This window comes from Nestor notabilis, unplaced genomic scaffold (assembly GCF_000696875.1).
Source record: "Nestor notabilis isolate BGI_N333 unplaced genomic scaffold, ASM69687v1 scaffold28553, whole genome shotgun sequence".
In the NCBI taxonomy this organism is placed as follows: Eukaryota; Metazoa; Chordata; class Aves; order Psittaciformes; family Psittacidae; genus Nestor; species Nestor notabilis.
The window spans coordinates 641-12812 of NW_009923757.1; the positions used below are offsets into that span (position 1 = coordinate 641).

Consider the following 12172-nt stretch of genomic DNA (forward strand, 5'->3'; position numbering starts at 1 on the left):
TAAAGGCAAGGGTTAAAACCCAGATATACTACCCAGTTCTGAACATGCCTGAAGAACTTGGACACTGTGGTCAATCACTGCCCCAAAAGCCTCCCTAGGTGCCTGAGCACGCACTTCTCAGTCTGCCCAAAGAGTCTCGATAGCATCCAACAGACATACCAAGCTCAGTGATACATCAGTGTCAGCAAGGAATTGCCCCAGCAAGGCAAGGGTTAAAACCCAGATATACTACCCAGTTCTGAACATGCCTGAAGAACTTGGACACTGTGGTCAATCACTGCCCCAAAAGCCTCCCTAGGTGCCTGAGCACGCACTTCTCAGTCTGCCCAAAGAGTCTCGATAGCATCCAACAGACATACCAAGCTCAGTGATACATCAGTGTCAGCAAGGAATTGCCCCAGCTACTTTGCTTGATGCCAGGAAGCATTTCGAGGTCCTACCTATGCCACTGGATCTCGTCCCCTCCAGAGAGAAGGGGGAAGTGAGCAGAGAACTCTCCCTGCCTCTCTGCACTAGGTGAGTAGTGCCCATGGGACAACTGACAGCTCACCTGCTGTAGTGTACCAACCAGGACCAGCAAAGATGCAGGTTTTATATAGTACCTTATACCCTTCTGCCCCCTCTCCCATCACTGTTGTGCTTGGCATGAGGAAGCCAGCTCAGATGAGCACTGAAGAACTAAAGTAACAGACATTTCAGTCCCTTATTTCAGTGGTGTTCTGACAGGTAAGACAGGACAAAGGTGGATGCTCCTAGGGATTTCCTCATGCACAGCCAGGGCTGGATCAACACCATGTTATTACATGCTCCTGAAGACATCCTGCCCCATCACTGAACCAGAAGCCTTTTTTCCCCCAAGTTGAAAGAGCACCAACTTACCCATTAGAAAAATAAAGCAGCAGCCAGCCCCAGGGTGCCTCCAGCCACAACCTGACTGTAATCTCTCTGCTGTCTCTCCTTATGGGGAAGATTCATTGTCCTTTCAGCTTTGCTGGCTATAGTCATGACATGTGGTTGCAATTGAATAGTACCTCAAAGTATTAATCCTGAAGGTACTGATCCTTCACGGCTCTGCCCATTTTGGGACACCAGCACAGATGTATTGCAGGCAAAACTCTGTCACTCCAGACTGAAGGCCTATTGTACTTGCTGTAGATGCATACAAATAACTGCACAGCACATGGGAGAATAGGCTTACGGTCTCTTGAAGAAGAAAGCAGAGATCTTCCAAGTTTCCAGCAGTGCTGCTCTATTTCCATCAAGGGTGGAAGCTCTGAAGTGCTTGGCCACATGTAAACCCAGACAGTCAGTGAAGTTCAAAATTAAATTACTTCCTTGATTAAGATCTTTCAGGGCCGCAGGACAAGGCAGGAACATAGGCCCTTTGGCTTTGCAAATGCTTTAGCAATGCATTTCTTCATTTCTTGGTCTAGCTTCATCCTCGAGATACTCTTCATGGAGCTGCATGCAAACCTCGCAGCCTCCTGTGCCTGCCAGTCCTTTCTCATTACTTTTGATGCACAGTCTCTGTGGAAACTAAAGCTAAAAATAATCACCATCATCTCTTTACTGGCACATACTCTTTTCTTCTCTAACTGCTTGATCCACCTGCAGTTGTGATCTTCTGGTAAGAGATGCTACCAGTACCATGCCCATTTCTGCACGAGTCCTTTCCAGAGCTACTGTTGGTGCTGTACGTGGGGTCACAGCTTGTGCGCTGTCATGAAGATGCCTTGTATGCCACAGTCAGTACTGGGGACCTCTGATAATCCTGAGCTCAGCTCTGAGTTCTTGCAGCTTGAAGAGCTGTATCTCTGTATATTTTTGCTTTAGACCCACTATTAGCATACTGTGTTCTTCTCCCTCCTCTTCCTTTTGATCAGGGTCTTTTTACTTGCTGGCCAGCTCAGCCAAACGAACTGTTCAGCTGAACTGCATGCTGTTCCCATGGTGTAAACGTGACTTGTTCCAGTGCACTAGAAGCACAGTGTCAGCAGAGAGCCCAAAGACAACACCGATTCCTTTGAAGAGAGTGAATGCTCCTGAGACAACACTCCATGAATCCTGTGTGTAAGAATAGCTCAATCCCATTCTGAAGGCATCACAGCCTTCTTTTGCTGTGTTCAAGCTAGAATGTTACATGGTACCAGGAAAAAAAAACAAGGGGCCTTTTTCATTTGTCAGCCAGTGCCCATCCTTTATAGTTTGCCCAGTTCCTTTGCTGGACAACAAGCTTATACCACTGCAGGCAGTGACCTTGACAAACCACTAATGCCACCCAAATGAATCATAGAACGGTTTGGGTTGGAAAGGACCTTAAGATCCTCTAGTTCCAGCCCCTGTGCCATGGGCAGGGATACCTCACACTAGACCATGTTGCCCAAGCTCTGTCCAAATGACACCAGCTGAAGATCTGAGCAATATAAGAGAATCAACAAGAGACCCCCAAGATCTTCCAGGCTACAGGCACCTCTCCATGGAAGAAGGGGGGTGTCATTTCAGCTCGTAGGACCAGGGATAATATAGTTCTCTAGTTGTTGTAGAGCTTGTGAAGGGAAACTTGAGGATTCACTTCCTCTATTACCATGACTGTTGTGGGAGCAGCTGAAACGTTTTGTGCTGATAGAGCTAGAGTAAAAGCAGAATAATAGCTGCTTCAATCTGAAAACTGCTTTAAAAGAAAATAGTAAGAAAATGGCAAAGGAGTACAGTCTAGTGGCTCAAAAATGTAATAGGTAAAATAGAGTATTTTCTGTTCAGGGAAAGGGGGGAAAAAAAAGCCACAGAAGCACAAAGTGGCAGATTCCAGCAGAAGGATTAACATGCACAGTGCAGCCCTTCACCCGAGAGCAAAGGAGAGCTCCAAGAGAACCTGATCATATTAAATGTGAAGCTAAAATTAGATGCTCGCAAAAGCAGATCAGGATGCAAAAATTAAAAATAGCTGCTGTATCTGCAGAAAGCAGTGGAGAATTAGATTTGAAGTTACCAGAGGAAGATGATTTAAGGGATGATATGTACAAATGGGAAAAGAAAAAGGAGCTGGGAATGGCAGCATGTAGAACAACAGACAGATTACTATCCCAAGGCAAAGGAGTGCATCTGGTAAAATTACTGCTGCACCCAGGGGATTTGAGGCAGATAGCTGCTGCTCTTAGGCCACAGAAAGCAAGCACAACAACAGTGGACTGGAGTGTGATCCTTTTAGCAAGTACTTCAAACTCTGAATTAAATTGAAATGAAATAGGTAAATTGATTAGAGCTCGTGTTAACACCAGGTTTTATACCGTGAGTAAAGGATCAGCATACAGCCTCCTAGATGACTACATTAAGTCAGATTGCTGCACAGACAGGTAGGGAGGAAATGCAGCTAGCAGCATTAACATTAAGCTGCAAGCTAAGAGAAGACAGGGTATGTTTTATGAGTAAATGAGGAATTGCTGAAATATTGGCAGAGTGGAACAGCAAGTGCAAGCCACCCATTGCTGATGGGGCACAGGTACCTGCAGCTCTCATGACAGCAATCGATCAGGTAGGGGATGAATTATGAGAACTGGCTGCCCAAATACACCCCCACTATTTGCACTGAGTGTTGAGGGCAGTGTTATTAAGGCCACACCTGGATTCACTTGACACACCAGAAAAGGGAATTCCACATTTGAGTAAGGCTTTAAAATACAACTCTGAGTAGCTGTTGCTAGAATACACAGACTTGATCTTAACCTTGAAAGAAACTGCCTCATTCACTAGTATTTAAGAGAGGGGGATGTACTCCTACCCTGTAGTGTTCTCCTGAATAATTTTACTATTCAGGTGAATATTGAAAGGTGACTAAGCAGCAAAACCTGGCCTGTGACAACTTTGCTTCAGGCTACACAGCAAATCTGCTAGGAAGTAGATGATGCAGGATAATGAAGAATGCCTGATGTGCAGTCATGACTTGCTTGAGAGTCAGGTATTTGTGGAAGCATCAGGGACTACCTTAAGACAGCTTCCAAGAGTGAGATACTGGGGATACCAGCTCCCCGGGAGTTTGCAGCACGGTGCAGCACAGCCGAGTTCCACAGATTCATGGGCTGCACTGTTCTAGGAGACAGGATAAAACAAAAAGGCTGCAGCTACCCTGTGTCCTCAAGCAAGTGGTGAGCCCACAGCCTTACAGCTCTTCACATCAAGGTGGCACCCATCTTCTTTCTCACCTTCAATGAGAGCTACATAGCTGCACTTTTGTGCTAGCAACAGGAGGCGTGCAAGCAGAGCCAGAGCTCTGATGCATTCACTGCATGACACAAAAAACTGTTCAGCTCTAGTACAATTAAAGCTACTAATACTGCTGTCCTGTCAGCTGGCATTGCAGTGTCCTAGCTCCAGCCTGTGTTAGAGATGGGTTTGCTCTCTGGGGTGATAGTGGCCATAGCGATACAGATCCCACAGCGACTCCATTCAGCACTGGCTTTTACTAGGGATTTGACAGTCAGGTCGTTCTTGGGCTTGAGTTCCTGTGGCTTTTCCTGTAGGTTGGTGGCAAAGCTCTCAACCACCACCCTGCCAGCTCCCATGGCAGGGACTCTTCCAGGAGCTAGCACACACAGTATGTACATTTCTCAGCATTGCCATGGAGGCCTGACCCTCAGATAACTGGTTACAGCACCCTAAACCACAAAGTACTCTGTTCCTTAAACACCACCTAATGCTGACAGTCTGTTCTCCACCATGGAGTTCCCTATTGTTATCCCACTCAGCTTCATTTTCCTTCACTACCACCATCCAGTCTTTCTTCCTGCCATGAGTTTCTCACCACAATCCCTCTCGCTAGCATCCCACCAGGTATCGTACCTCATTTCACATGCTAGAGCTGCATAACTATAGTGCGATACCAGAAGAATTAATGCAGTGTGAAAGGATTTTTATAAGCTTGCTCCGCTGATGGCTGCAAAAGAGATTGCTGCCAGCTGAGGAAATCTTACCTGTAGAGACCTGGCAGATTTCCAGGCCCTTTGTTCCCTCAGAACAGAGGGATCAAGCATGCTGCATCTCCTGATAGCAATGGTAATTCTTGTGCAATCAAGATAAAGCTGGTAAATCAAACAGTGGGTTTTTTACCTTCCCACTCTCATGAGTAAATAAGACACTGAGTGTTTCAGTGCTGCCAGCGTGAATGTGATGTCAATTCAAAGGCAAAGGCTGCTCAGCCCTTTGTGGGTGTCCAAGGTAAATGAGAGCAGCTGCTTACTCCCGCTGCATGATGCTTTCCATTTCATCTCAGCTGCAGGATGCTATCAGACATCAAGGCCAGTGGCACTCTGCATCAGTCTCTCCCCCTTGTGAAGGAAACAAGTCTTATCCTAATGAGCCAGAAGTGGACATGGGGTTATTTTTCCTTTTTAAAATCTTGCTTGCTGTGGACTACAGGTCACGCTCACCTCAGCCTGCAGAGCCAGGATGCTGTTGACATTTAGCTGTGTAGAACAGACACATATGCAGCTTGAATTTCTGCAAGACAACCACTTATCTGTTGATCTGTGTTTTACCAGGTATAGCCTTGCCTGCTGTATTTGCTCTCCCTGGCTTCTGAAAGAAAGCACTCTGGGGGTGGGACACACTTGTTTCACCTACAAAAAGCATGAGGGAAAGCTTCTGCCCTATGGAAAACATGAACATCTCTCTGAATGAATACGAAATACAAGTTTTTGTTGAAACAATCACAGTATGCTAAACTTCCCAGTTCTGCTTCAGCTGTGGACAACCATCAATTAGGCATACATTGATCTAATCCGTTCCTGCTCTCCTGTATGCAAAAATACATACAGTTACCATTTTATAACTAAGCCATCCCAATTACTCTAATAGGGCTATTTGCAACAAAGTCAGTTCAGCACAGAACTGGAGCTTCAGCTGGTAAATAAGGGCTTACTAAATAGCCAGGAACATAATTGTCTTAAAAATAAAGGTTAATAAAAATATGGTTTAGCCACACCATGTGTAAACTTAAATTGAAAGAGTTATGAGACTGAAAAAACCTAATCTATAATTAGCAGGGTTTTTTCTTAGGCAATATGAAAATTCATGGAAGCTTTAGATTTCGGGATGAAATGCATGTTTTAAATAGCCACGCACAATGATGTGAACAAGGAGCCTCTGGCTAAAGACAAAAAAAACCCCAAAAAACAAAAGAGGCAAAGGCAAACAATGGCTCATCAGGAGTTAGGAAAAAACAACAAACAACGAAACCCCAAACATTACAAAGAGGAACCTCTGAAAAAATCTTGGTTCAACCTCTTGCTCAAAGCAGTGCTAGCTTTGACCAATTGACAAATAACAATTTGCTTCAGATCTAGCTTTGAAATTTAAGATATAGTAATAGAATTATCAAAACATCTAAGTATTGATCTTCATAACCTTGAAACGAGTAATCCTATCATAGCTCACCATGATGAAACAGCGTAAAGCCTTTTATCTCAAGTGTCAGTAATTCTGTTAGGAAGAGAGAACAGACAAGGTCCAGTAGGTTTGACTTCCCCCCCCCCCCCCCCCCCCCCCCCCCTCTTCCCCCCCCCCCCCCCCCCCACCTTCCCCACTCTTCTCTGTCACCCACTCCTCCCAACCATTCATAGTGATATAGATACAGCATTACAAAACAACCAGTGACAACTGACAGTTCATGGCAGCATTAGGTAATAAATGAACTCACTTCAAGGAAGAATGAGGATTTAAGGTTTAAAGTCAGTAACTGGAACGTGAAACTGATGCAAGCAAAGAGGTCAGAAAGGACACCACAGAAGTCATTGTTGGCAGGGGTTCTTGAGAGGCAGGAGAACTACTAGTGAAAGAGTACCTCAATGTGACACATCCTTATAATCAACTGACTGTATTCTAAATATCAATGGAAGATTTGCATTCCATTTTAGCTAACACCAAAGCATTGTAATTGCTGTATATGCAGCCTTTCCACAAGAGTTATGCTACATTACAGACAACAACAGAAGCTCATTGCTTTCAAATCCCTGACCCAGGAATGCAGAAGAAAGAGCATGGTTTAGGAAAGGACAACTGAACCTTGCACTTCCCATGCGTAGAGATTCAAGGAGATTCAAATGAGATTTTGGACAGTTGTAAGTACTAAAAGCCCCCACTTAGGCTGACAGAAAGAAGTGCTGGGCAGCACCAGGCAGCTTTAGTCTGCAGGAGGGACAGATTGTCCTGCCTACAACAAACCCAAGGCATCTGTGTAAAAAGCCCTTCTGTAGCACAGATAACTCATTCAGCTAGCAAGGTCAGCAATAACTAAAGCCATGTCCCAGAAGCTACAAAGCCAATACATTTATATCGTTGTTACAGCAGTAATGACTCAAGGCATATTCTTTCAGCAACAGCCATACTTACTTTCTGACACTCTTTGGACTGGAAGTTTACTATCAGATAGTAGCTCTGGAACACGAGACAATTACGATTTGTGTTATATACACACACTATGTCTATTTTCATCACAAACAGTTTAAACAAATCAAGAAACTGAACAGCTCATTTATTAGATTTGTCAAAGCATACATTCTTTCTGGGCAATTCACAGGGTCATATATCATAATAAAGAAGTCCACATGAGAAGTACCAAATATCACCCCCAAAGAATAAGCTGAATAACATTACTGAAAACTCAGTCATATTCAGATATCTCCAGTTAGGTCCTTTCACACATAAGCATTGCTCATGCACCTCAAAAAGAATTCAGAGCCCAGACACTACCAGTTGGAATATATTAGCTTTGATTTCTACAATATCAGTAAGAGTTTAAGTTATCTATTGCACATAATACACTCTTTGTGAAATGATTTTATAGTGAAACTTCAAGATATCTTCTTGTTCAGAGATTGTCCTGAGCCATTAAGTAGTAATAACATTAACCACAGAAGTAATGTCCTTACAGATAGTTCTGTCAGAAGATTTGATACAGTAATCTGAACGGAATATCTGGAAACCTACACGTGATGGCTACAAGTCTGATAGACCTACGAGTTCTACTCAGACAGCTTTTGCAATGCATCAACAATAGGAAGAAGCTGAACTGCATTTTCACATGCCCTAGTGGCAATTACATTTCATTTTTCAGCCAAGGCTTGTTAGGGCTAAAGAAGTTGCATTAATAACCCAAATGCAGTTGGTTCTCACCCATCCCTCCTACAAGGCTGATTTAAGAATCTGAAAGAGCCAGCATCCAGATAACCTCAATATTTTGCTCTTCAAAAACTGCAATGAAAAGCTGCAAAACTTTAAAAGGTATAATATATTTCAAAATAACACTTCAACTGGAGTATCCAAGATCTTATGTCAAGTCGTAGTAAAAAAAGTCGTTACAAAGTATTATTAGTTATTCTTGACATAAATCCCAATGGCTCCCAAATACTCTTGGCAGCATGATGTAAAACTGGAAGCACTTCAAAGTGTCACCTTGTTTTTATACTTCTCTTTGAATTTGATATATTACTGGACTTTGAGAAATTCTGTTTGATTGGTTGTGCAGGTTGGTGTCCTTGTATACAAACCAAATATTTCCTCCCCATAAAATCATGTTAATCAAGCCAAACACCTGTAGGTTAGAAAAAAGGTGATATTAAGTTTGTTAAAAAAATCCAAACAAGCAAAAGAACAAACCTACAAAAAAAAAAAACCAAAACAAAAAACCCCCAAAACCCCAGAATATGAAAAAAAAGAGACAAAACCCAGCCCCTATCTGTGGCAGCCTTTGATATGGGCAAGACATTTTGTCATGCTTCAGAGTATTACAACCTATTTTAGCAGACTTCTTTAGAAATCAGATATTTCTATTTACTCTACCCTTTGTATGGACTTAGACAAAATCATTCCAGTCACTCAGCACCTTCAGAACACATGATTAATAATTACTGGGCCAATGAATAACAGCCAGAGACTTGAAAAGCAGGATTCACTAGGAAGATCATACAATAAACCTAATTTGCCCTACTGTGAAGAACCGTGAACAGTTCTTTCTATGAACTCGAGCTTTACATCATTATATTACAAAGAACCTCTATTTATATGTAAAAATGCTCATAGTTGATTAAAAAGCTAGGTTCAGCACCAAAAGATAGAACAGGAAGCATAGTGTTTCCTCTCTATTTGTATCAGCCAAACCACCACTTCTATGGTGCAGTAATACATTTTAAGGTGCTTTTGGCTACAGGAAAAAAAAAAAAAAAAATATATTCAGATACAATATTTCCAGACACATTTAACAGCTCTAGAGGCAAATCCTAGAAGTTGTTTCTCCTAATTTCTTTGAGGAAATCAATTTCCTTCTAAAGAAAACAGTGTTTTACCAGTTTTAAAGAGCCTGAATGACTGATAACCCATAAAGCAATCTTAACATGAAGCAACACATGCAATAATAGAACAAGGCTCTTGGGTGCCATTGGCTATTTTCGAACACCTTCATTGTACCCATATGGCAGAAGGCATACATACCACAGACACATTCAGAGCTCCCATGCTGGTCACAGCAGCAAAATGACAAGTTGTCCCTGGTGTTTTACAAGATTCAATTCCTAGAATAGTGTTGGCTCCTGTGGATATTTTGATGTCAGCAAGCACCTTTGCCCAAGCGAAAGTACTGACTAGCCACAAAAAGGCTGTTATGACAGTGATAACCAAGTCCTATAAAAGAGGAGTACTCATTATTAAGTTAAAAAAATTCACATGAATATACATAAGAGACCAAGACAGAGACAGTATCAATTAAACCACCAAAATAACTGCATTAGTGCTAATGATCAAACATTTATCTATTAACAATGCTGTAATTACAACACGAGTTATATTCTGTACTGCTAATCAGCCACAAAAACGTATGCCTTTGCATCTATCAGGCATAAGCAATCTTATCCTTTGAAAAAAAACCGGTTTCTAAAGTCAGATGTGTAGCACTTATGCTATAAAAATTTAAGTCAAAGTTCAGACAGTGAAAATTCTCAGAGACTAACAGAGGTCCCAGCTATGAAGCAATTGTATATTCAAATACATGAAACAGAAGAAAAGTTGTGGTGAAGACACTGTTCACCTGAGAAGGTGGAAATTCATTCCACTCTGCTTCAATAACTGCATAAGGTATGATACCATGGATGTTCAAGATCTTCGGATCCCCTTTTCTGCTTGAGTGCTGTAGCAACTGGTCTGAGAAACTCTGTTCATGCTCCATCTAACTTTTGGAACTACTAATATTTTTAAGTTATTCAGATATTCTTGTATTAGCAGTATTTCTCATCTCCTTGTGATTTCAAAGGCAAGCATTAAAATATTTTAGTACTACTTACAGTTAGTGGAAACCTCCTGTTTTGGTTATACACATGCTTATATCCAGTATATACCACAAGGGCTGCAATGCAGTAGAGGGATACCAACACTGCAAGTGTAACGAAGAACTGCGCAGAAGAGGAGAAGTTGCCCTCGAGGTAAACATCAGTCCAAGTACCACCACAGAAATTTGGGTCTGGTGCACTAAATACAACAGTATTCAACCTGCAAAGATTATATCCTTCACGTAATTAGAGTTCGTTAGACAGTGGAAACTTTATACAGCCATGATTCACAGTAACAGTGCTTCAGCATTCTGGTTCTCTACAAGTTCTTTAAAAGACAATTTATGTTTGCATAATACATCGATTATACAGCACAAAGGTTTGTCAAGATATCTGATGATTGCTCTCCATCTGACACTGAGATACGCAATAACAGCTTTTAGGGAGGAATCTTATCTTTAGAGCAACTGAAGAAGGAAACCCTGATGTGGAAGGAGGCTTTTTTTTTTTTTTTTTTTTTTTTTAAGAGACTGGCAGTTAAACAAGGGGAGCAGGACGTAAAAGGGACTGGGTTGCATTACAGCTTCAAGAACATACAAATGCAGGAAGTTTGATAAAGCCTGTGTGACTAGCAGTGACCAGTACAGAATCATTTCAGATTCCCACTCTCCCCTCCAGGTGTTATTACAGTGCTTGGTTTTGTGACCAAATTCTATACTTCTGAATCTAATCTAATCTGGGCCTCCAAAGCAGCTACAAATTGATGAAGAAATAGGCTGCTAAAATTAATTGTGTAGTTTTGATTATTAGTTACCTTCTTTTGCATTCACGCACCACTAGAATAGAGCTTAATGTAGAGTGATACAGCCTGTTGCCTTTTCTGCCTACTTCTATTGGGCACTGACAAAAGATGGGAAAGAAGTGAACAATAGATAATTAGCTTATGAGCAGCAGCTGAAGACCTAATTCTTACCTGAAAGGATAAGCAAAAGCAGCTGTAACTGTCTTGTTTACCACATCCTTGCAGGAAACTAGAAGAGTAGTTTCACCTTGAAAGCTTCCACATGTAGCAAAAACAAGCATGGCAAAAATCTATAGGAATTGATAGAGAAACATATTAGCTCACACCATTGGAGCTCCAAGGAAATAAACTCAATATTTAGCTGAAATGGCTAATGAAGGCGAGAAATAGAAGAAAGTCTGGAAACCTAAAGTATAAAGTGACGTCAAGAGGTAATGAAAACCTTTTGGATTCTAGAAGCTCAACGTAAGCAACACCACTAAAAAAAAGAGCACATTTAAGAGGTTTTGTTTCTTTTTCTTAACTCTACAGCCAACTTTTTTAAAGAGAAGAGCCAGCCCAGTACCTCTTGCAGTTGGTAAGGATAGTGTTTTCAGGACTACCAGACATCCGTCCACACACACTCAGAACACTGCACATCAGCTTGACCTTTAGTAGCTCTTCTTCACCCTTTGTTCACTAGCAATACCCTAACGCCCCAGTAACCAGAACACACATCACACAGCAGCATAAGCTGCTATTACAAACTTATAGTTACACAGGTTTTCTTTATCTGGAGAGCTGTCCTCCCCACTCCCAGCCAGCGTGCTTGGCTGAAGAGCAGCCTTACGTTGAGCATCCACCACCAGCGACATGAGGCAGGCAGCTCATTAGCACGCACCTCCCCAGACCTACCCAGCTAAGAGACAGGAGCAAAGCCAAGCCTGGGGAAGGAGGAGAAACAGCCCCCTGAGAAGAGCAGAGCTTCCCCTTACACATCCCCAGGCACACTCACCCACTCGAGGACCTTAATGAAGCCCAGAGGCTCCAGGAGGAAGCCGAAGTCCAGCCTCACACCGGC

At 42.3% G+C, this 12172-nt stretch overlaps 1 protein-coding gene across 1 annotated transcript; it reads right to left on the reverse strand.

The window, feature by feature from the left end:
• Positions 1-6723: 6723 nt before the first annotated feature.
• On the reverse strand, positions 6724-12169 carry SYPL1 (synaptophysin-like 1; the record flags this gene model as incomplete). The annotated part of the gene is made up of 6 exons (XM_010012313.1): positions 6724-6823; positions 8502-8584; positions 9481-9669; positions 10326-10530; positions 11284-11402; positions 12107-12169. Coding segments are annotated over 6 exons (759 nt in total), but the record flags the coding sequence as incomplete, so codon positions are not given.
• Between the last annotated feature and the right edge of the window lie 3 nt (positions 12170-12172).